We start from the raw sequence: 25,412 nt of genomic DNA, 5'->3' as shown, positions 1-25,412 counted from the left end.
AACCGACTCTTGCCACAGCCTCATCCTTTCAGGCTGCGCATGCGCACCAATATTCAATTGTGTGCACGTTTTTTAAGTAAAATGTCAAGTTGTTAATTTATTTTTACATATCCGTTTTTTCATCTCTAATTATTTGAAATATTTTAGGGCAGCACAAGGATTCATTTAATTTGTCGTTTGACTTCCTGTCATCTGTTCTTACAGAACGATTTTTCAAATAAATGCAGATGGCATTGCTTGAAGAAATAGTTTTAAAACTAAACGAATTTGTGTTGGGGGAGATGGCGGCCATCTGAAAAGGTTGGATATTTTTACATACACACATATGGTACATTGGATTTCTAAAATCAGTTGAAAAGTGTAGCTGCTTTTTAATTCACATAAAGGTTGAATATTCAGATAATCTCAAATACATGCAATCAGACTATGGTCATTACGGGAATGGACCTACTAACTATACAAACGTAAATAAATATGTTATTATAAACTTTTATTGAAAAACTAACAAACACAAATAAGAATAAGTCTTAGCGTCTATTTTAGTATGGTAAGGTGACAATAGTGATGGCTCATTAATCTTGAAAATATGTTGATTGAATCTATGTATGTATATTCCATTGTGATACTTGAAACAGGCGTTAATATTGATAAGTTACTATTTTTTACGCAGACATCGGTAAAAATTTTACATTTCTTCAACTATTCTCAGAATGCAAAAACAAGGAACGTAAACGTGTTAAAACACAGTTAGTATATCATCAAACTTAAAATGATTATATTCATCTCGAAACATATGCCTACTACACAAGTAGGTATTAGGTGTACTTATACTCGTAACCATATATAAAAATTCGTTAAATTCCGAATACACGAATACTTGTAGAATGTAATTGCCGCGATTTTAAAGAGACATCAAACCCTTCTTACGTATTTTTATCAACGGAAGCCTCCGTTCTTAAGAAGCTGTATAATTTCTCAGTTAAAATATGTATGCATCAAATTCGTTATTAATATATTATCAAGGTACGTTAGTGAAACTCATCATTTTAGTAATGTGATCGAAAAGCATACGCCTGACCTAAAAGATTTCCATCAGTCACGTCTTTCTTGTTGACTTGTGACCAATGAGTAGTCATTTAATATGCACATCAGTGTCATACACATCAGCTTACAGTCAAGGGCACGCTGTCAGAAATAAATATTAACTTCAAACATATTCTGAGATTCTAAGTGCTTTTATTTTGGTCCACGAATGTCGCTAAATAATTTGAATTGGTCTTGGTATCGACGTATTAATTATTTTAGGGCAAAAAAATTTGCCAATAGTTTAAGTTTGTGAAAATTAAATTATTAATAGTTATATTAGAAATTTGGAACGACTCTACCAAAACTATAAAATATATTTGAATTCTATACTAAATTGTTATTGATTCACAAAACATATTGCTATGTTTAGACAAGCGCTTTTTTAAATAATTATTTGTATTTTTTACGTTCTTTTTTACGTCGAAAAAATACGGTCATAAAAGCGCTTACTTTTAATCGCTGCAATTTTTTAAATCTTTTATAGAGATAGACTTTATTTAAAGAGAAATAACATATGCATATGAACTATATTCATGCATACATACTATAGGGTTTGTTCGGAAAGTAATAGGACTGAGTCGATTTAAAAAATTTACATATATAACCAATCGTTATAATTCTTTAAAAACTTTTAAAATAGACTCCCTCTGCGTCGATGCAGCGCTGCCAGCTCGATTCCTAAGCCATAATGGAAGGCATTCTACGGAATAGCCATAATAGCCGAAGTGCATGCTTTTTGGATCATTCGCCTTGGATCATCGGCCTTTTCAGGCAAGGAAACAAAAAAGTCAGCCTGTGATCTGGGATTACATTATTCAAAAATTGGGGGTCACTTTCAGACATGTTGACATTTTCTTGGCGCACTTCCACTCGCCGCAACTTCTGGTCGTCAGTGAGCACTTTTGGGACCATCTTCGCACACACCTTGCGCATGTTCAAGTGCTCCGTCACAATGTCATGAACCACAGTTTTTTCATAAATTTAACATCTGAGCAATTAAACGAATACTTAATCGACGGTCTGAGTTCAAAACTTTGCGCACATGGGTCACATTGTCGATGTTTGTCGAAGTCGTCATCAGCGACCTCTCTCCCTCCAAAAAGACCTGGTGCCACCGAAACACACCACTTCATGCTAAAGCAACATCTGGGTAAGCCTGCTTGATCATATCAAACGATTCTGTTGCAGATTTACCGATTTTCACACAGAATTTAATCGGGTACCTCTGTAAGGAACGCTGCATTTTCCGCTGTTAGTTCGTAGACGGAATTTTGAAAAAATCGTATAATGCAATGTTTACGTTGCACATTCGATTTGGAGTATAGATGCATTTTTAATTATATTTTTATAGCAAATTCGTATATATTACAACAATTTTGAAGCTAAGTGGCTTCAGTAGTCTACTTACAAACATATATGTACATATGTACATAGTTTATATTATTTATGATACTTAGACAGCTGAAGAGGAACTAAGCCATTAGTGTATTAAGCACACCCACTACTTTAATATTATGTGTATTTTCTGAATAAAAGAAAAAGGAAAAGTGAACATATTTTAAGAAATTTCAATGTAATAGACGTAAATCTACTTACACAGGGACATCAAACATCTTTCACCGCGCTAATTAAAGGTTATTTCATTGTGGCATGCGTTTAACCTGATAAAAAAGGATAACAAATAAGGTGCTTGCATGTCAGTAACTGGGACAAACAGAATCTTAACAAAATTATTAGATCAAGTATTGAGAACAAAGAAACATACATACATACTTGTAGTACAATATATAAGTATAATTATTAGAGCGTGCAAGGGTAGAGAAATAGGTCTGAAGGCGTAGTCGACAGATTTACCAATGTTTTATTAATACGTAGACTGACGACTGACTACCTTTTCAAATTACAACCTCGGAAATTTATAAACAACGAGGAAGGAAAATGCAAAAGTATTTGAGCTCAACTTTAAACAAAATTTTGCAAATATTTTATGTAACATCCATACATGCATACATATGTTTGTATGAACATATATATGTCTGTCTGTAGTATATTTAAAATCGTAATTACCTTCGTCAAGCACCGTACTTGTAGTACAAAAGTAGCACCAACAAAATATATACAGACAAATGTATGTACACATGTATACACATACATATGTACGTACCTTTGTATAAAGGCATACCACATTCACCACGCTATTAAGTACCTACTTAATGTATCTTCGGATTCACATGCATATGGATGTATGCATTTGTGCCAATACATTCAGTGTCACATCAAGGATTTCGACTCAGGGGGTGATGGAGTTTGACTCATTTCGATACAAAGATAAAATATAGATAATTAAACTTTTCAGATCTCATTTTAAAATCGGATATAAGATATTAGAATAAAAAGATGCGATATAGAATCTTTAGCAAATGAAGCGAACAGTTAAATAGGGTTTATGTTAAGTTAGTACGAATTCCCATATAGTGAATATCGTAGCCAAGGGATGTTACAGATATGTTAATATTTAATTTACAAGCTATATCGCTTTTAATAGAATATGTTAAATTCCTCACATGTACAATATTACTGAACCCCCTTTTTCGATCCGCTACTGTACATATATGTATGAAAATATACATCCATCTGCATGGCTATGCATAGTTTCATCCTTTAAAAAATCATAGATTTCTAACGTTATGAACAAACACATACAGTTCGTTCTGCAACATAAATTCCAAATTAAACTGGACATGCACATTAGTAGGCACCGTTGGACACTCCTTTATGTATTATATGTACGTACAAAGGTTTGAAAAACGAAAGGATTTAGGTTGTAGATATCGGCAAACGTCACTTAAGACAGCAGGGTATCTGCGGAGCAGAACACATCTGCTGCAATGCAATTGTATAATTTTTAATTGTAAATTAGCAAAAGAGGTCCAAAATGTTTTAAATTAATGAGTCCGATGATGTAAATATGTATGTGTGTACATGTGTATGTATTTGATTTGAAACTCAATACCATACAAGTGCTTATCGTATTTGAATATATTTGCAAGTATAATAAATATTCTAAACATTCAGAAAAAACTTGATATACTATAGAATTGTGCAATTCACTTCTTTATAAAAAAGTGTATACAAAAAACTGTTATTTTGTTCCAAGAAACTTTTTATCTAAATTTTTTTCTTTTTCTACATTATTTCTGCGAAATGTGGTGTTATTTTCCCTTTTTTCTTTCAGCTCACTTTATTTTTCAATTCACATTGACCATTATTACCGTTTGGCAGGATATTCAGGCAATTGTAAGAGTTGTGTAATTTATTAGACGTTTGCTTCGTAGGATACCTCTTTGTTTCGAGAATCCCACACAGAACACTTAAATGTTAGGTATCTAAAACTATGAATGTGCAGATATCTACTGTATACGTACATATGTACGTATGCGCATACTTATATATAGCCAAATTCATGCACAGTGATGAGTTTAGTTACCCTTTTCTGCTCTCCTCTGCCATCTTCATTCTGCTCTACAGCAGTTGCTATTTTTTTGTTCTTTGCTATTTATTGTATAATAAGAATCATGCCTATTGACTAGTTTTTCTTGGGAAACTATTTATACCACTATTTTTTGCACAAGTGCCTATATTAAGTTAACGCACGTTGGTCGATCATCGATAGCAATAACAATAACAGAAATGTGTAATGTAATTAAAATTTTATGATAATGGGACTTATTTTTTAAAAGCAATAATTGATAAGGCGAAAAAGGTAAGAATATTGGAATAATGGATAGCAAACTGCATTGTTTATTTTCTGCCATCTAAAAATATTAAAATTTGTTTTTGTTACTGTACTACGCATAATTTAATTAGCAATATAAAACTGCTTACCTTTGATACTGTAAACGCAAAGGAAGCGACAGACTTCAAGCGGCATCTGTCAAAAAATAGCAAAACTCGGTCATTTTGCCTACTAAAATTTTGATACTGTAAACGCAAAGGAAGCGACATCTGTCAAAAAATGGCAAAACTCGGCCATTTTGCCTACTAAAATTTGGTAAATTCAGCTAAATGCACGAAATTCTTGTGCATTAAAAGTTTGCATTAACATGAGTCAAATGGGCAAGTAAATGTTAATCAAGCCCGCTGATGCAAATAAGCGCTGTCGTCTGTCAAGACTATAAGAACATTTCTTTAGAATATTGAAGTGATGGTGCACATATGGCTTGGTACTCTGAGGCATATGGTCAAAATCAAAACAAACATAAATTATTATAACTGCCATAATTATTTGGATATCCAAAACTTTAAATACGGTAGAGAGGATCATTACAGGGAGGGTCATCTGCGATTTCAAAATTCTTGAACAGTGGGTTGATATCGGCGAAAAATTGAGCATAGGTCAAAAACTACAAATTAGTACTCAAAAAGATTTGATTTAATATTTCCGCCTTCTCGTTCATTAACATTCTAGCTCTTGGTAGCTAGATGGCGCTCAAGTCGGGAAAAGCTGGAGTATAAACCACGTTTTTTGCTTTTTGACATGTTAATATACAGTCCACAATTTATTCTCGCTGTATTTGACATTTTCTGGTAATATTTTGTTAGTGTTAATTTTGTTTTTGTAGCCTTGTTGCCATATAAATTTGCCTTGGGCATGTTTTATAACTTGGAATACGGTTGTAAATAAAAAAATAGATTTCTGTATTTGTAATTTCTAAATAACAAAGGATTTAAATAAGTATACGGTCATAATTCCGGCTACTATTCCAAGGTAAATATTTTATTGTGATATAGAAAAAAGGCCTTCGTTAATTCGCTAACATTTTATTGTCAGAAGTTTTTTTTAACGCTTCCGCCAAACGGCAAATTGCATTCTTGAAACGTCAACAACACGAATAGAGAACGTCTAAAATAAATAATAATAAATCCAACATTACTACAACGGGTTGTATACTGTGAGGGCAGAAAGTTGTTTTGCGTAATTTTCTGTTGGCGCAATCTATAAAATGTCGAGCTTTCGGAAACGGCATGTGCAAAAACCAGTACCAGGCACACGGACTAGTCCGCAAACAGGACAGATAATAACTTCCAGTGGAAATCCATCGTTTGATGTTATTTTTGGTAACAAATAAAGTAATTAAAATAATATTAATGTTAAACTAAATATGAATTTTTAGGAGGTGGCTTGCCTGTTGGCTCAATATGTCTAATTGGTAACGTTAATCATCTAATAAATTTACCGAAATAAGGACTCTATTTCTTCTTTTTATGATATAGAGGAAGATAAGTACGTAACATTTTCAAAGGTTTTAGCGAAATACTTTATTGCGGAAGGAGTAGTTTCAGGACAGTCGGTTTTATTAGGAAGTTTGGATGATGATCCACAGGAATTAATGCGCAAATTGCCAAAACCACTCAATGATGATGAAGTGGAAATTGAAAAATCTACCGAGCAAGAAAACGGCGAGTTCTCTCAAAATGGTTTACGAATTGCATGGCGCTACAATGATCTTCCACCAGTAAATTCGGAACAAATACCTAGTAAAATAGGGCACCATTTTAATTTGATGGAACATATGGATAAAAATTTGTTAGACTTTGTCGACACTCTATTGTGGAATGGCAATTCATATGTTAATTCAGATGAAGTAGACGATGATTATGATTGTGGGTTAGGTGATGAAGATAATGTATTTTCCGCGATTGAATCGAATACAGAGTCCAAAGATGATACTGATCAAAATACGACGAGTAGCAGTAGTGGAAGCAACATCAGTTGCAAAGAAGTTGATTTAGAACAGGAAAGAATTAATGCTGCAGCAGCTCTACTATCCGGTAATTCCAATGAAACTCTCCGGATTCAAAATGCAACTAAATTGCAAGTCGATGCTGTGCAGCCTCCTATTATTTTAGGCCAAAAACAAAATAATAATTGTGAAAAAATCTTCAATAATTCAAAATATCAACGTTTTCTTAAATTAGTCCAATCATTTGCCAAGGAGGAAAAATTTTCATCGAGTACATTGGTTTATCGTAGCCTTTGTCGTATCTGCATTACATCACTGGGATCGCCACTTTGGTATGATGAAGAATTTCCGAAAAACATTTTAAAATTTCTAACAGTGTTAAGAGGCATAGTAAGGAACTCAGTGTCGGTTTGTTTTATCACTATGCCTATGCATTTGATATCTAAATATGTAAGTATAACTACTGAATAATTATCGCAGAAACTAACAGTAAAATTTTAATTAAGGATGAGTCACTTGTTCCCAAAATACGGAACTTGGTGGACTACGCCATTGAATTAGAATCATTTAGCGGATCTGAACATGAAACCAACAACGCTTTTAAAGAATACAACGGTCTAATACATTTACACAAAATTACAGCTGTTAATACACTTACTGCCTATATGCCAGAAACTTCCGATTTAGCATTTAAGTTACGTCGAAAGAAGTTCGTCATTGAAAAGCTTCATTTGCCACCAGGTAATTTATATTTATTTTGAAATGGATTTATTATTTAAAAACAACCTTTTTTTTCTACTATAGAAATGCAAGAAGATATCAAAGAAAATATGCAAACATTTAGTTGCAGTGGTGGATCTTCAGCCAGTGCTACGTCAATGGATTTTTAAGTTCACTATTTTTTGCTATGCAAATACAATTTCGTTTAACAAAAGGAAAAAAAGTATTTTGGTTCTTTGTTGCAGCATAACAATGAAAAATCCAAACTTCAAAATGTGCAGATATACATAATTTTTTTTTTTGCCTGCCGTTATATAAAATAAAGCAAACAGTGTGTTTTTTCAAAAAATAAATATGTGTTTTATTTTGTAAATTATGTATACAAAAGTTATTACAAATAACATTAAATAAAAATCACTAAAAATCGATTAGAATCATATTTTAGCAACGTATATATACATACCTATTTTTGAATCCGTTACGATTTTTGGTTGGTGAAATATGTTGAATTTTTATTGGATTGCCAATGTTAATGCTCATAAGTTCAATTCGTATACATTTTCAGACTCGAAGAAGTCTTACAGTACTTAAATAAATACAATAATAATAACATGAAAATTTTTCTTAAACTCCGTGTTGTTGTTGTTGTAGCGGCAGAATTCTGCCAAGTTGACAGTTCTTGGTCGGATAGAAATCCGGGTACGTTCCGGTTACGTAGACCCGACTGTCGGAGCACGATTATAGCCGAGTCAACAACAGCACGCCAGTCGTTTCTTCTCTTCGCTACGTGGCGCCAATTGGATATTCCAAGCGAAGCCAGGTCCTTCTCCACTTGGTCCTTCCAACGAAGTGGAGGTCATCCCCTTCCTCTGCTTCCCGCGGAGGGTAGTGCTTTATTCATAAGAAATTGATATCTACTTTTACTTTGAATGAAGAATTTACATTAGAAAATATGACATAATCATTTATTATATACAATTATATACATACATATGTATGCATAGAATTACCCACTCTAGAATTTAAATTTTTCGATAAGTGAAATAAGCAAACTAAACGGATTACAGACAAATTACTGAAAATTTCATTTAATATCTACTCGCATAAAAAATATGTATATGTTTCGCCTTTTTTGAGATTTTATGCGTTTACATACTCATAAATAAAACTGAGTACACGAATTCATTCAACAGGTATCAACAGTATGTTTAGACGCTTTACATTATCTCTTTTTTTTTTTACTACTTCACGGTTTGCAGATGAACAATTCTCTCCGAACAGCTTGTAAAGATAATGCATAAATTAAATGAATGAGAGTGGGACATTTCAATTGCAAATTTTATTCAATTTAATTGTTAGCTTGTTTACATTTAATAACAACGGTAGCATTGTATCTAATATTCAAAGAATTCGAAAGAGCTCTTTCATATCAATGACACCGCAGTAGTGACACCATCAGTTTCTGTTTAGTATTCGGTGAGCATTAGATTAAATAATTTAGTCGTGATTTTAAGCAATATTAAAAATATATTAAATTATTCATTTTTAATCAAATAATCACATTAACTTTTTTACATGCTTACATACATACAAAAGTATACTACAAAAGTTTATAAAGTAAAAATCGAACAATGCCGCGCGCATTCAATCATAAATTATTCCTCTACTGTTGTAATCTCATATTCTTGGTAAGTAAAATCAAATGTTGGCTTATAATGTGGTAGTAAAGACCAGTATATGCATATTAATTAATATTGAAACGTTTGATTGAAAAACATAGGCGGTGCTCGATTTTGTCCGTTACGCTCTGATGCTTACACTACTCGTATAATATATTTTCTCAACATATTGCAAAGAGTGTATTGGACCAAAGCGAACTGCAATCACACTTACTTCCTATACGATACCAATTTAATTTTGAATTAAGTTGTGGCAAAATGAATATATTTTCTGAAGATAATGTATACTGTATTCTTGAATCGAAAGTTGGTGGAACCTGCTTTTGAATTAGCCCTACCCATGTGTACTACATATCATGATTTTCGATACTCTATGTTCTTATATGGAAATTTTTCTATTTCGGAGGGGTATTATAGTTTCGGTGCAATCGGAGATAACGTTTTTTCTTGTTTTCTGTTACCATTGTTGTTAGCTGCTTGTTTATTTTTCCCAAAAATCTATATAATTTTGTGGATTTAACAATTTATATGTTTCTTTTCTAGTTCTGTGGAGTGATCCTTATCGTTTTTGGTTTCTTCCTTTTCAACGATTCAAAGCGTATTCTTCTATCGCGTCTTCTGGTGACAACAAGCGAGAAACTGAACAGCTTACCACAACCTCTGTTCTATTATATTTCCATAGGCGTTCCTGCAGCGGGATGTATAGCAGTCCTCGTCTCCATGGTTGGATTTTGGGCGTCCAGCCTGCACACCTATTGCTGCCTTAGTTTGTATTTTTTATCAGTGGTCGTTTTACTCCTAGCTCAGTTATTAGTCTGTCTAGCGATTACATTGTGGCCACATTGTTTGGGCATCAGTTTGGATGAATCGAAAATGGTTAAAGTTCTACAGGGAAATTATGGTATGCCTGGAAAAGAGCAATTCACTAATGCCATTGATTTGGTCCAGACTCATTTCGGTTGCTGTGGCATAAATAACGATATTAACTATGACACATCCCTATGGAAGCTACAGAGTTACGGTCAGCGAGAGTGGGTGGTACCTCTTACGTGTTGTATTTTACAAAATGTCGATGATAAGTTGTCTTATTTGGATCCGAAGCCAGAGAACATAACTCAGTGTCAAATGTTGCAGAAAATGGACTATGTAAAAAATCGGCACAAAATGCCTTGTCTCAAATACATAGAGAATTGGTATAATGAACAGTATGCATTGTTCTTACAATTTAGTTTTATCATTGCTATTGTGGAGTTTTGCATATTACTCTCGGTAATTGTAAATTGTACAAAAATAGCAAAGAAAAGTTGTCAAAAGTAAAAGATACACATGTAAATAAAAATCAAACACTATTTGAGAATGTTTACGAACAGGATTTAGAATCAAAAGCTGTAAATACAGCCATCGGACTAAACAAGAATTGCAGCTTGCCAAATTTATTTAACGAATTGTATATAAAACCTCGTAGCCTTGCATAAACTTCGCCATACTACCAATGATAATAATACGAATCCTGACAGCATTCAATAAGAAGTAACTGCTATTTTAATTGTATCAGCTATAACTTTGAAAAGGTATTGTTCGAGAAATTAAGTTTTTATATTTTATTAATTATACTTGCATATATATATATATCTATTATACTACTCATCTTACTAGAGTTTCAGGTGTGCTAAGCATTTTTTAAATAAAACCATACAAATTTGTACTCTTACTTAAGAGGAATAAAGTCGTCATCAGAACTGTCGGAAACCTGGCAAATACGCTTTCGTTTCTTAAACTGGGCGACCTTTTTGAATTTTTTTCGTGCACGTATTTGTTTTTTTAAAATAAGTTCGGCTCGTTCCAGCGGGCTCAATGTTTCATTTTGTGATTTCATACATTCTTTATCATGTTCTTCAGCTACTACAAAGGAGTCATAAACATATTGGGAAGGTTCTTTAGGGGGCATTTGTGAGTAAATTTGGCTGAGATCATTATACTCCCGGAAGGGCGGAATTTTGAAAGCACCACGAGCTATAGGTTTGGGGCTTCTGAAATATAAATAATATTAAGAAGTATATTTTTAATATTACCGGTACTAGGGTACGGTTTAAATTAGTAGTATTTGACATACTTAATGGATTGAAGATAATGTGCTTGCATTTGAGAGGATGTGGGTGCATTTTCGTCTATTGTATCCAACTCATCACTCGATACAATCATAGAGTCCTTTACATACTGACTACATGGCATTTCAGTATATTCATCGTCACTTTCATCGCCACTTGCTGCAGCCTCATAATCAATAAAATTATCCAGACGACGACGATTTTGCCTTTGTAATCGGGAGCAATCAACGGCCTATTGTATACATTTCATACATACATATGTATCTCAGATACTTAAAAAATGTCAAAATTAGTTACATTTTGCGTTTCAGTGATTTCTTCGCACTCCGTTTCAGACCCTTCTTCTGCCTTTGCATTAGTAACACTTGAATCTCTGTGTGTGCTTGAAATGGATTCCGTACAAAGGTTGGGCTGTTAAATTAATTACATTATACGATTATCATCGCCACTATAAAACGATTTTTTATTTATATACGTACGATTTGTGTTTCAATAAACTCTTCACAATCAGTTTCCGAACCTACTGCTCTCTCCTTCGTTTCAACTGAAACGTTCGATGAAATATTTTTTTCTTCATTATAACTTACATTTGTTGTTGAAAATAAATGCCGATCAGATGATGTTTCGCGAATCTGTTTCTCTGCGAAGACAACGGACTGTTTTATATGTTCCGGCATGTTCTCTTTACATCTTTCTGGTGGTGTTATGGGTCTATTAGGACTCTGCATTTTTAAATTGAGATTGACACTAATTGATGTATTTAAAAAATCATTAGCTTTTTTGTGGAAAGTAGGGATGTTATCAACTGATTCGTCAGCAGTTTCTTCAGGAAATGGTTTCAAAAAATCATTTATGTCTACGTTTAAGTCATTTTGGGTTGATTTTGATAATAAAGGCATCTGTTTAAAACACTTGTTTAAATTTAGTTTTATGGATTTCGGTTCCGAGTTCTTGAAACTTCCACTGATCAAGGCCTGTGTCTCTGCCTGGTAATCTTCATCTGATGTGTCCGTTAAAATTATAACGTCAGATGATTTATCTCCGCTGTTATGTGTACCAAAATTATCGTCCTCCAGTTTCAATGATTTTCTTTTTGTATGAATTTTTTTCCCAAATTTTGAAACCTGCCGCTGAAAAGCTTTTGCTAAAGGACCCTGTACTGGAGTTGACTTGTTACCTGCCTTTATTGTAAATTCATTCCAATTCAATTCTTTTATATACTGATTAGAGGGCCTTTCACTATATTCGTCGCTACTACATGCAGGATTATTGTCCAGATTATGACGATTTTGCCGTTGTAATCGGAAGCAATCAACAGTCTATGTGTAATGTATACAATATGCATTTGTATCTCAGATACTTAAAAAATGTCAAAATGGGTTACCTTTTGCGTTTCAGTGATTTCTTCGCACTCCGTTTCAGACCCTTCTTCTACCTTTGTATTAGTAACACTTGAATCTCTGTATGTGTTTGAAATGGATTCCGTACAAAGGTTGGGCTGTGAAATAAAATACGTTATAATATTATCATCGCCACTATAAAAGGATATTTTATGTACATATATACGTACGATTTGTGTTTCAATAAACTCTTCACAATCAGTTTCCGACCCCACTGCTCTCTCGTTCGGTTCACCTGAATCACTATTTTTTTCTTCATTATAACATACATTTATTGTTGAAAATAAATGCCGATCAGATGATGCTTCGCGAATCTGTTTCTCTGCGAAGGCAACGGACTGTTTTATATGTTCCGGCATGTTCCCTTTATACCTTTTAATATTCTCCAAGTACAATTCGAAAAGGGTTGGTGATTTTTCATATAGCTTTGGTTGAGTTGATAATCTTTCTGGTGGTGTTATGGGTCTATTAGGACTCTGCATTTCTAAATTAGGATTGACATTAGTTGATGTATTTAAAAAAACATTAGCTTCTTTTTTGAGCGGAGCGAACAGGGTTGATGATTTTCTATATTGCTCTGCTAGATCTGTTAGTCCTTCTTGTGGTGTTATGGCGGTGTTAGAACCCAAGACTTCTGAATTATAATTTTCGTTAGAAGTGCATTTATTTCCTTTTTGAATTAAATTAAAATTTGAGGAGGAGTAAAAAGGTCGATTACTAAGAACACTACGATTGTCAATTTTGGATTTAAAAGTAGGGATGCTGTCAACTGATTCGTCAGGAGTTTCTTCAGGAAATGGTTTCAAAAAATCATTTATATCGATGTTTAAATTTGGTTTTATACATTTCGGTTCGGAGTTTTTTGAACTTCCACTGATCAAGGCCCTTGTTTCTACCTGATTATCTTCATCTGATGTCTCAAATGATGTTATAACGTCTCCATTGTTATGTGTACCAAAATTATCGTCATCTAGTTTCAATGATTTCCTTTTTGTGAGAATTTTATTTCCATACTTTGAAAGCTGCCGCTGAAAAGCTTTTGCTAAAGGACCCTGTACTGAAGTCGACTTGTTACTTGCTTTTATTGCAAGTTTATGCCTTTGATAATTATCTTGCCATATAGATTCATTATTTAGGCTAGATTCACCAAATGTGCTGATTTCAGGTTCTTCATCTAAAATACCAGTTTCATATACCATTGAATCGCCATCATTTTTCAGTGGTGAATGTGATATAGGTTGATAATCACCATTATTATTATTTAGGCTAGATTCACCAAATGTGCTGATTTCAGGTTCTTCATCTAAAATAACAGTTTCATATACCATTGAATCGGTATCATTTCTTAGTGGTGAACATGATATTTGTTGATAATCATCACTTTCTAGTTTGGGATATGAGTCTTCATAAAACTTAGTTTTCTTCAGCTCTTCTTGTATGTAATCAAAATTATCACATAAAAGTCCTTGTTCTTCCAATCCATCGAATATTCTATTGCAAACATCTTTGTACTCACTGTCACTTAGATCATAATCAGAGGGAGGTCTATACATTCGTTGTCTAGCTAAGCGTTCAATATCAGCATCATCAATGAAAATTTCCATAGAGAGATCGCCCCCTAACAGTTTTTCAATAATGTCGTACAAATGTCGGATATCTTTTTCTTCGTCTGACATTTCGTCGGATTTTAAAGGTAATATTTCCAGCAACTTCATCTTATCAAAAATATTACTAACAATAGATGGTTGAGTGCGTAAAATAAAACGTTTTCCATCATTAGATACCTTGGAGGACTTTAATTGTTCTATCGGATTTGTAATAATTTCTTTGGAAGGTATTAAAGTAGAATTTTTCTCAAGAACTCTTTTTAGATTACGAAAACGTTGAGAATTATATAGAGATATTCCTTGAGAGGAATTCAATTTATGAGAAAATTTTTGCGTACATGCAATTCCCTTTAACAGCTGTGTATTAGATGCCACGGGATCATCGAAAGTATTGAAATATTCATCGATTCTTCTTAAACATTTTTCAAGATTTTGCTGCGTTTCTACACCATGCTGTGAAGGATCCATGAACATTGAGTTAGGATTAGACGTTACCTTTTTTTTTGTTCTGTTTTTTGAATTTATGACTTTATTGTTTTCCTTGGATTTAGTAGGTTTTATAAAAACGCGAATTACTTTGGGATCTACATCAGTAGGGACCAATCGTGGTGATTTCTTATATAGGGATTTGTTTACTAACAGTGATTGAAGCATTCTTGGATTAGTTAAGTCTTTTTGAGCTAATACATTTTTGAAAATTTGCTCTTCCCGGCCTTCGGTAACCAATACCACAACACTACCCTGTTTTTTCCTTCCAGTTCGCCCAATTCTTTGAAGAAAGCGTTGTGGATTGGAAGTATTGATGTCGAAGCATAAAATTAGTTCTACTTCGCCAACATCAATACCTTCTTCGCCTATGGAGGTGGCTATAAGGACATTACATTTTCCACTTCGAAAGTCATCCATAATTTTAATTTGTTGTTTTTGTGTTAGTGAACGCAAACCACCTTGACCTTATGAAATCATACGAAAATTAATTATTAAAATTAACACAGAACGAACCATACTGACCCACAAAATAACGTGGCTTCAGTAGCGGCTCATGCTGTAACAATAATCGATACATCAGCATAACTGTTTCTCGATATTCACAGAAAACTATAGCACGCGAGTTTGGTGTAATCTATAAATATTTAAAAAAATATATTTATGACAGGAATAATAAACATTAACATATGTATTTTAATGACAAACATACTTGAAAATGCTGAAGTAAACAAGTTCTTGCTTGCTCAAACTTTGGGTGCCCAAAGTCAAAATTGTCTGGCATTTTAACAAATTGACCATTAACCATCATATTTGTTAAAATTTCAAAAGAGTGTCGACCAAATTGATCACGCAAACGATCCAATAAATTACGCACTTTAGGTTCCACATTTAGAACAAAATTACTCCGCCCATCTTCGTCCTTTTCGAAAAAATTAAGAAATACACGAATGCCATGACGTTCTAATAGTTCTAGAGCATGATACATACTAATGCAAAAGGAAAAATTTTTTGAAACCAATAATTTTTTTTGATCTTGCGCATTTTGATTAATCTCCCGAAAACGTTTCTGTTCGAACAAAAGGAAATTACGTGAAATGTTTTTCAACGATCCTCTTAATACTTGAGCACTAATTAAGTCCTTTAGATAAGGATCTATAATTGATAAGATCTCTGCATATAATTCCTTTATTTCATTTCCAAGCTGTACTACTATAGTTTTCATATCCCTTTTATGCATATAAGGCAGCACATCTTCTGACGTGTCACAACGTACTTCAATCTGAGATATGAGTAGATTTTGTACCACTTCAGCAATATCTTCCATCGTACGACCGGGAGTTGCTGAGAGTGCCACCACTCTAAAGTAATTATTTCGTTTCTCCATAGCTCGAACTACTTCTGTATATGCATATCGTCCCTTTGCCCGATGAGCTTCGTCTACCACAATCAGTTTTACTTGTTTAAAAGGAAAATTTGAGTCGGACGAACAATTGTCTTCATCGGCAATCATATCGGACAGTACCACTTGAGGTGTTGCAAAGAAAACACGTTTCTTTTTCCAAATTTCTTTACGACTGTTACGATGCAATCTACCAGTCAACTCAATAGTATCTTCATCAGGAAATGGCATTACACGTTGGCATGCCTCAAATTGTTGTGCCACCAATGGACGAGTTGGTGCCATAAATATGACTTTACTAGTCGGATACCATCGGTAGATGTTATACATTACAACTGCAGCAATGAATGTTTTACCAAGTCCAGTCGGCAACACAACGAGTGTGTTATTGAAGAGTGATGTTTTTACTATGCTTAACTGATAGGTCCGCTCCGGTAAATTACTAGGATATAGCCATGAATCGCCAACATTGTTATCAAACCCTAGACACTCTTCTATGTGCGAATTATTTGCAGCGTCCACATTATGTAGCGTCTCTTGGTCCAGTGTCAAATCACACCAATAATCTGATGAATCGGACATATTGTTGCAAGATGTAATAAATATATTTGAAATAATCCGCTGGAAAGGATGGTAGTAATATCAATCCCTCTTTTGTCTGTAACCAATGCTTCATCAAAATAAAAATAACTTCAAATGTTATCACCCGCGAAATTCTAACAGAAAATAAAAAAAAAATGAACCCTACTAAAATTGTATCTTGCCAGACTTCGTCAATAAATTTTATTGCCAGATAATGCTAGTTCTATTAGAATAGTTTTTTTTTTAATGCTAATAAATATCACACCGAAAAATGAACCATAGGGGTATTATCTTGCTATTGCAAGATTGCAGATTGCAAAAATACTACACCGAAATATACAAGGGCACGAGAGGACCCATTGCAGAATCTAGTGATATATGAGCGACTGATTCAGTCAATTTATTGTAAATGACTATTGTGCATGGCTATTGTGAATTGGCGCACCTTCTGCATACATTTTTAACAAAAAAAACTGTAACAAAACTTTATAATTTAAATAGAAATTATAAAATCTAATTAAAATTTACCTTTCTGAACAATGTAACGACGTAATATGTCTTTATGTAAAATGGCAACTACAACAGGGTTGCAATTTTATTTTTGCGTGACATTGCACGCCAATATACACGGGTTTTGGTCTGACATATTTCACAGCCCTTGCAAATATTTTTCTGCGTGTGTTTGTTGTTGTGCCGTTGTAAATTTGCAATGCTTGCACCGTGCACCGGGTTTTGCAAGAGCAAGAGAATACCCCTCATGTAATTCAATAATAAAATTGCAATATTGTCTATTTATATTATTGTCCATACAAATGCCTATACCTGTTAATGAAAACGGTAACACTACATTGCAACTTTTTTATGCTTCTTAATAAGTCGATAAGTTTTCCCCATCTCAGCCATTAGTCATTCTCTTCGTAATTTATTCTCTTAGATGTAAAACTAAGGCGAATTTATTTCAATTCTCTTTGCTCAATTAATCATATAATTTGTTTGGGTAGGCAACATTGCCTCACTACATGCAGCTAGAAATTAGTAAGAAGCAAAATGTCAGCGGTTATATACTTATGCATCCGGCGCATAAATATAGAAATTTTTTTGTGTTAAGTGAACTGATGTGAAGTGAAAATCAAAAAAGAAAAATAATATACATTTGTATACTATTTGGTTCAATGTCGATAATTGTCTATGGTGGAAGTGTATTTTGTTAATACGGCAACAGACGTGTCTTTACCAACAATTTGTTATTTAATCAAAATGCTTCGAATTACTAAGGAACGAAATTGCAAAAACAGCATGCGAGTCTGTTCGTGTGAATTTAAATGTGATATACTGTGAAATTCAAAACTTTTGTATATACATACATAAGCTTGGTTAATATACTAATCGAAATACTGATTGGATTAAGTATTAAAATATGTGTCGAGCACAAAAGGTAAGATAATTGAAGATTGGAATATTATACACTAACACATATCCACACATACATACATACATGCATATGTATATACAATGTACACATATTCCTATGCGGCCATATGCATTTTTTATCGACTCGCGCCAATTCAATACATATCTTGAATATAGCGTGAGGGAAGTTAAGGTAATTGACCGTTCTTATTCGCTCGTATAACTTGTCAAGAATTACAAAAATTAGTGAATTGTTTTAAATTTTTCAGTGTTTTGTCATTTACTTTGAATTTTAGTTGCTCAATGCTCTTACGCATACATTTAAGTTCTGTGTGTGGCTTATGCTCGCAAGAGAGGATGTAAACATACATTCATATGTACATATACATATGGCTAGAAGCACACCACCGTAAACCTATACAGTTTCAATTAACTTTTGTGTACCTTTTGATATTTTTAATATGTTTTCGCTGTTTAGGGGTTTGAACAATTCACTTTATAATATCAATAACCTAACAGGTTTAGATAGGTAAGGAAAAACACAGTAGTTGAAAAATGTACAAGTTGATTTTCAAACTTTAACTTTTAAATTTGTCAAATGCTCTCCCAATTCCAATACTCCATTAATTTGAATAAATTTTCTCTCTGGTTAAAGTTCACGCTTCCTTCAACTGTTTCCGCTCTCTCAAAACATTTCATTATCTATGGTTTTGTCATAGTTTGTGTATATTGGAAATGTTTTTATTTTTGGTATTATAATTTATTATAAATAATTTGTTTGGCGTCGCTACATTGGTTTCAATCACTGTTTCCGCTTAACACAAAGAGATGAATTCTACCATAGAAACTGAAGTGGTACAATTTGTTGTATAAACTTAAAACTGCAGAATTAATAAATTGAAAGAATTTAGATATACAATATTACTAAATTAAGAGATAATAAATAAAAATATGTACATATGTAAGTATACATATGCATATGTAATTATGTATACAGTGAAATTCCTCTTAACCGGACACCCGCCGGGCAAATTATATTTCTACGGAACTAATAAATTCGAGCCAATGTCAGGCAGAAGTGAGTGAATCACAATAATCCCATTCATTAGTTTCCGTTAAGCCACCGCAAGCCAATTTTGCGTATTTTCTTTAAAAAAAAAAAACTTTCGCAGAACTCCACATATTAATAAGAATTAAAAAACGGAAACTACAAATTGTGCACAATTGCCTTTACACATTTTATGAAATCTTGTTCCTTTAACAGATATAATTTGAACGAAATGTTACCAAAATAGCATCCGTGCCCGGTCAATGGAACATACTCATGCCAGGTTATACTAGGAGTTGGTTCTGCATAAAAATATTAATGAAAACGTTGTGTTCTGGTACGATTATAAGGACTCTCCGTAAAGAGGAATTTCACTGAATATATATTTGGTTTGGATCGAAGTGCAGTTATCTGCACTGTTATTTCATTGAACACCGCTGTGTAGTTGCATCATATTTGATGTTTTTACAAATGAAATAATGAAAAACCATGATACGCTCAACTGAGGATTTTTATTGTTTCAAAAACATATTTGAATAATGATAAGTATTTTAGTTCATGAACAGCTGTTTTTTATATAGTTAAAGATGTATTTGAATTCAAAAAAATCTCTTCCCCGATATTTTAATTTGATTTCGATCTCGATCCTCGAAATATATACATATGTATACATACCTACTTAAAATCTTTGTTAACATCGATTTTTGACAATTACAGCTGCCATTTATATAATAAATAAATTCTGTTCGATTAACTGGAATATGTCACATGATTTTTCATCCTCAATATTAAAAGTTTAATCAATGTAATAAGTTGAATGTATGTACATTAGGATGCTTCAAAAAAATTTTTGAATTTTTTTTCAACTCTTACCCCCTCAAATTTTAATGATTTACAAACAAAAAATCCTCCCTCAATCCAGGAGCTGTAGCTTAACTCTAAGAGGTCGCTATTTTATTTTTAGGTTCCCATACATTTAACAGGAATTTTCGCTTTTTCATTCAAACTAAAAATTCACCAACTAATATTCGTTTTTCAAAAATAACCATCATATATTCATAAAGTTGACTTTTCAAACTTTAAAAATTCTCAGAAACTTTTTTTATAATTATTGAGAAAACTCCAAATTTCAAATCACTATGTTTAATCGTCTAACCTAAAAATAAAATAGCGACTTCTTAGAGTTAAGCTACAGCGCCTGGCTTGAGGGAGGATTTTTTGTTTGTCAATCACCAACATTTGAGGGGGTAAGAGTTGAAAAAAAAAATTCAAACAAATTTTTTGAAGCACCCTAATGTATGTACATGCTACATACATATATCCAAAACCTCTAAATCTAAATGAGCCAAGCTTTTTGAGAATAAGTCTTACAAAGTGCGAAAATGGGCTTAAGGATGGCCTAAATGTGGCCGCCTGTGGTCCTTCGCTTATGTGTCTTCCTTATCAACTAAGTGCGAAAATGAATGAAATTTTAGGGGCTATACCAGTGTGACACTTTCAAAAAAAAAACTTTTTATTTGCTTTTTTGATAGAATATATTTCCGTAAATATCCTGTGAAATCGGGAAGGTCGTATCTTGAATAGCTTTCAGATGGCAGCGTTCTAAAGAGCAATCGCTCGGAGGTGCAAACATATACATACATACATACATGTATGTATAAGTGAAACTTTAAAGACGTTTTTCTCGAAACGACATTTTTCAAAATTGCTGGCATCAAAACTCAACCAGAAATTGACCAATCAACTTCAAATTAAAACTGAGTATTTTTGCATACATTTGCTATACAATGGACTACGATCTTTTTGATTGATTGAAAATTGTCAATTTCGCATTAAAAAACGCCATTTACGCCATTTTGTTAATTTTTTATATTTTTCAAAGCTCGTAGTTCATTGTATAGGAAATATCTTTAAGTTTAATAAACTTTTAAAATGTTTTTGTTTCAGCTACTCACTCGGCCGGAATCATGCCAGCAGTTGCGGCCCTTTTTTTCGGCACCTCCGAAGACAGCACATAACTCCGTTATTTTTCAACATTTTTGTAAAAAAAATCTTAAAATATAGCTTATTACGTTTAAAGAAGTTCGAAATATTCAATCGCGTCCTTTCTCTTAAAAAAAATTCACGAAAATCGCCTAATTTTTCATGCGTCACACTGGTATAGCCCCTTAATGATAACTACACCCATTGCTATTTAACAGACGTGGTACCAAAGGTCTTCATAGGAATCCGTGTACAATTGGAAAAAGTGTGGCACTACCTGCCTTTAAGTGAAATCCTATGTGTCAGGAGCTACTCCACCAATTTCAACCAAATTTGGTGCGCACTATTCGTCTAATATTTATGAGAAGTGTGGGAATGGGGGGGAAATTGGATTACAACCACGCTTCCTTCCCATATATCAGAAGCTTAAATTCCATCCGATTGTTTCACTTTACGACAGCTTAATAAAGCACCAAGTAAGATGTAGGAGCAAAACTGTGCACAAATACCCTTCTAAAATCGGGCCATATCTTTTCAAGAAATGGAATATCGTCCACCATGAATTTGTTCCTCCTGAACATACCGTCAACACCAAGTTCCACGTAAGGAAGTCCTCAAGAGACTCAAACGAAGTCCGACAAGACATCGCAGCCGATTGGCTCACACCGCCTTTCTTGCGAACAGCTACCTAACGTTTCCGCAGCCGCTTTATAGTCCAGATGTGGCCCCCGAACTTTTTTGTTTCCTTGCCTGAAAATACCGATGAAAGGCAAGAATTTTGAGACGACAGAGGGGGTCCAAATAGCATGCACCTCGGTTCACAAGGCTATTATTATTTTTTTAAATCGACTCCTATTACTTTCCGGACAAAACTCTGTGATATATTAAAGTACATATATTTATACATACATATGTATGTATGTATGTATAATATGTATGTTCTTGACTATATGTACGTATGTACATAAGTCAAAGTCTATTTTTGTTATAGATATGCGAACCTTTCAAACTAACGGTAAAAATTAATTACGAATATACGAATGTACGATTCGTACCATACATACTTACATACATATGTACATATGTACATATGTATGTACATATGTAAGCTTGTATTCATATTAAGGTATGTTTGTGTTTGATACAAAACGTGAACATTACAACGTTCGTGAAGGCGAACACAGTCTGTTGCGAAGACAAACCTGTTTAAAGAACGCGAGTGCATAAAAAATATATATCAAGATATAGAAACGGACAGATGGCTGAGCTGGCACAATGTATAGGAATTCACAATATGCATACATACATATGGATGTAATGATATGAAGGCTATAAACATCTACTGAATACTTAGAAAAATATTTAATTCCCCCAACTCTAAATTTCGAATTCAATATGTATTAAACAGATAAAATCCATGTTTTAACCAAACTTTAAGTTATAAAAACCTAAATTGAGATAAAAACTTTGCCTGAAACTACTGCTTTATGTGAGCTAAATCAATCTAGACTTGTTTTAATGATATATTCTAACCCTACGTCCCCGATTAAATTAGGTTTATGCATATTCCCAGATTGTAAACAATACTACCCTATAATGATCTCCACCGACTAAGCAGGTTAAAACTAATAATTTGTTACTTCATTTACCTACGGCTTAAAAATTTGCAATGCATAATAATAAACAAGATGCTCTTAATCTAATTTCAAAGTTAAACATTTCTGAGATACTGGAATAAGAAGTATTACGGATATGAATAATATATTCATTGAATATACATACATACATAAGCACATATATAAATATATTTAAGCTTGCATGCACATATTGCACAAATAAAGTACTTCATAACGAGGTAATTAACAATATTATTATTTCGTATTAATATATTGACATTTTTCAGTGCCCTTAACTATAAGATTTGATATTCTTATAAACATAAGGATAACAATTATAATGTAAAATCGGATGACTTCAAAATATTAATATATACAATATATAAATACAAACGACATACACATGCAGACTATATTTACATATGTATATGCACCTTAAGCCATTTTAAAAGACACAAATGCATGTCACTTTGACTCGTTGTCAATGTACACATTCATATAAACAGCCGTCGTTACTGTCAGTCTGGGCGTCGTGAATTTCTTGGTTACTGTAGTGTTGCCCACGTAAAGCACTATAACAATTTCTGGTTGTAAAATTTTAGTTAGACTTGCAGATATGCCTTTAGTATCTTATAAATATCTTGATATCGTTCACTAACCATAAAACACGAACAAAAGCATTATCAAAGAAAATATTAAGATGGTTTAATATGAAACAAAACTGTTATACTCTGAAGTAGGAGTATTGAAAGTTTGACTTACCTCAACTTTTACAAAAAATTCAATATACTACTACATAGTGTTCGCAACAATGCGTTCGGTGAAAGGTCTGGAGATATTTTCATCTCTCTTCCTAAATCATATTTAATAAGACTTGGACTTAATTATACAAATACATATAAAAATATACATATCTACGAAAGTGTATGGGAATCTCACAATTAGAAGAAAACTGCCTTGCAAATACAGACTTTTTTCGGTTATGCATAAATTTAGCATGCATTGACAACACTGAATTACATTGCTGTAGTTGTTGATAAGAGCAATGGGAAGAGTAGTGCTAATACATATGTATGTATGTACGGTGGTGAACCTTGTCGCATTAAAGTATGTTCAGATAAAGACTCTTCATGTCACCTAAACCGAAATTTGGAGGCGATAGGACGACGTCCTGCGAATATGCATAATATAATAGAATAATTAAAAAAGGGGGAATAAGGAAAAATATTAGGGGACACCATGTACATGAAGCGAACTGGAGATGGAGAATGTGATATGAATGAATGTGTTGCAAATAATTAGCGACAGAAAGAGTTCTCCCATGAATGTAATTTAACATGACTGAATGGCCCAGATGGTAATTTTCTTTGGTCGTGTTGTTATTCCTAATGTCAGCACTTATGCACACTGTTTACATTTTCATAGCGGACGTTGTTGCAGCTTTTTATTTGGCAAATCATTATCATATCTACTTTTTGTTAGGAACTAAAAATACCTGCATCCATACATTCATAACCAACCAGATACAGCGGTATAAACAAATCTCCAAAACACGCACTGAATAAAGTATTACCAAAGTTGATTTAAAATTTCAGTGCTTTGATTTCAAAAAGTATTGTGCATACATATGTACATACATATGCTGTATATATTTAGCGTTTCGAAGTTATTCTAATTAACAGTCTATTTTGCAATTTTTTACTTTATGTTCTCTTAGTAAATGGTCTTAAATCGTTTAAGAAAAAGTTAACTTTTTTGCCTCAATGTACTCTAAAAATGAATAAGTACAATCCTATGGTGTACACTATTCGTTTTACTGAGCAGAATGCTCAAGAAATCTACAAATGTTGATACATATCGCAGTAAAATGAATATGTGTATACAAACGTATAATCTGGTAAATACTGCCGACGATTGCAGCGAGAACACTTAGGTACATACATACCTAATATAAGTAAATATACACATATATGTACGCAAATGCATTACTTCGAGAGAGAGCGTTTACTTGTATCTCGTTCGAGTCTTCTTTCTCTTTCCCACAACTAATTTATGATATCTGCCTTTTCCACTTTTCTCTGCAATTGTGTTTTCTTCTTCTGTTGTCGCTGTAGACCAGGTCAAAGTGTGGTAAACAAAAATAGATCGCATAGTTTTTATCCACACTCTTCTATTTAAAATAAAGTAATGAATTTAGCACATACTTAGTTTTAATTCGTTTTCGCATATATTTATATATGTATGTATATGTATGTAAATACTTTAGTTATTGAATGGATTGATCATCAAGACCATGTGCAAATATAAACAATGTTATACATATGAAAAGGTTTCAATTAGGTGATATTAATGTAATATATCGCTCATTTGCTGCAAGACCGGCATAATTCAAAAAACGTGATTTTTGAGTTAATGCTGCAGAATTGTTCGTTATATCATACTTCATGTTGAGTGAAAAATTCATATGAATACCTCTTATATGCTCCGCTTGAGAAGAGGTGTAAGGTTGGAGTCACCGTGTAAGGTTGTAGTAAGTTGAAA

General features: G+C 33.1%; 4 protein-coding genes across 8 annotated transcripts in view; 3 read left to right on the top strand and 1 right to left on the bottom strand.

The window, feature by feature from the left end:
- The first annotated feature begins 5,687 nt into the window (after positions 1-5,687).
- Positions 5,688-7,903, top strand: LOC105228190 (elongator complex protein 4). Of its 2 annotated transcripts, none has more exons than XM_011207906.4 (6): positions 5,688-5,854; positions 5,921-6,204; positions 6,261-6,296; positions 6,361-7,280; positions 7,337-7,571; positions 7,635-7,903. In XM_011207906.4, exons 2-6 carry the CDS (start codon positions 6,090-6,092, stop codon positions 7,718-7,720), a joined length of 1,392 nt encoding a protein of 463 aa, XP_011206208.2. In that variant the 5' UTR covers positions 5,688-5,854; positions 5,921-6,089; the 3' UTR covers positions 7,721-7,903. The 2 variants fall into 2 exon arrangements, with proteins under 2 accessions (XP_011206208.2, XP_011206207.2); XM_011207905.4 differs by having other exon boundaries at positions 5,918-6,204.
- A 629-nt stretch (positions 7,904-8,532) lies between these two features.
- Positions 8,533-10,955, top strand: LOC105228189 (tetraspanin-11). Its single transcript, XM_049461279.1, has 3 exons — positions 8,533-9,026; positions 9,147-9,238; positions 9,773-10,955. The coding sequence occupies exons 2-3, from the start codon at positions 9,182-9,184 to the stop codon at positions 10,544-10,546; spliced, it is 831 nt and encodes a 276-aa protein (XP_049317236.1). The 5' UTR covers positions 8,533-9,026; positions 9,147-9,181; the 3' UTR covers positions 10,547-10,955.
- Positions 10,804-16,982, bottom strand: LOC105228187 (uncharacterized). 3 transcript variants are annotated; one of them, XM_049461278.1, is made up of 9 exons: positions 15,821-16,011; positions 15,543-15,752; positions 15,356-15,467; positions 12,908-15,297; positions 12,722-12,835; positions 11,817-12,656; positions 11,635-11,748; positions 11,343-11,569; positions 10,804-11,259 (listed from the first exon to the last, which is right to left on the bottom strand). In XM_049461278.1, exons 1-9 carry the CDS (start codon positions 15,872-15,874, stop codon positions 10,938-10,940), a joined length of 4,383 nt encoding a protein of 1,460 aa, XP_049317235.1. In that variant the 5' UTR covers positions 15,875-16,011; the 3' UTR covers positions 10,804-10,937. The 3 variants fall into 3 exon arrangements, with proteins under 3 accessions (XP_049317235.1, XP_049317232.1, XP_049317233.1); XM_049461275.1 differs by having other exon boundaries at positions 15,543-16,980; XM_049461276.1 differs by lacking the exons at positions 11,817-12,656; positions 12,722-12,835 and having other exon boundaries at positions 15,543-16,982.
- An 860-nt stretch (positions 16,983-17,842) lies between these two features.
- Positions 17,843-25,412, top strand: part of LOC105228185 (neurogenic protein mastermind) — a 37,882-nt gene continuing 30,312 nt past the window's right edge. For both annotated transcript variants that reach the window (XM_011207898.4, XM_011207897.4), the window contains exon 1: positions 17,843-18,249. In XM_011207898.4, the coding sequence (XP_011206200.2) occupies positions 18,232-18,249 (18 nt within the window). In that variant the 5' untranslated portion in view covers positions 17,843-18,231. The remainder of the gene's footprint in view (positions 18,250-25,412) is intronic.

The sequence above is a fragment of the Bactrocera dorsalis genome, unplaced genomic scaffold, assembly GCF_023373825.1.
Source record: "Bactrocera dorsalis isolate Fly_Bdor unplaced genomic scaffold, ASM2337382v1 BdCtg020, whole genome shotgun sequence".
NCBI classification, from domain to species: Eukaryota; Metazoa; Arthropoda; class Insecta; order Diptera; family Tephritidae; genus Bactrocera; species Bactrocera dorsalis.
The sequence above is the reverse complement of the archived record's forward strand: the minus strand, read 5'-3'. Positions and strand labels throughout refer to the sequence as shown.

Coding starts and splice junctions, on each gene's coding strand:
- LOC105228189 (XM_049461279.1), top strand. CDS start 9,182: ATGCCGCGCGCATTCAATCATAAATTATTCCTCTACTGTTGTAATCTC. Junction 9,239..9,772: donor GTTGTAATCTCATATTCTTG/GTAAGTAAAATC, acceptor TTTCTTTTCTAG/TTCTGTGGAGTGATCCTTAT.
- LOC105228187 (XM_049461275.1), bottom strand. CDS start 16,814: ATGTCCGATTCATCAGATTATTGGTGTGATTTGACACTGGACCAAGAG. Junction 12,657..12,721: donor AAATCACTGAAACGCAAAAG/GTAACCCATTTT, acceptor CATTACACATAG/ACTGTTGATTGCTTCCGATT. Junction 11,749..11,816: donor AGTTTATTGAAACACAAATC/GTACGTATATAA, acceptor TTAATTTAACAG/CCCAACCTTTGTACGGAATC.
- LOC105228190 (XM_011207906.4), top strand. CDS start 6,090: ATGTCGAGCTTTCGGAAACGGCATGTGCAAAAACCAGTACCAGGCACA. Junction 6,297..6,360: donor TGGCTCAATATGTCTAATTG/GTAACGTTAATC, acceptor TTTATGATATAG/AGGAAGATAAGTACGTAACA. Junction 7,572..7,634: donor AAAGCTTCATTTGCCACCAG/GTAATTTATATT, acceptor TTTCTACTATAG/AAATGCAAGAAGATATCAAA.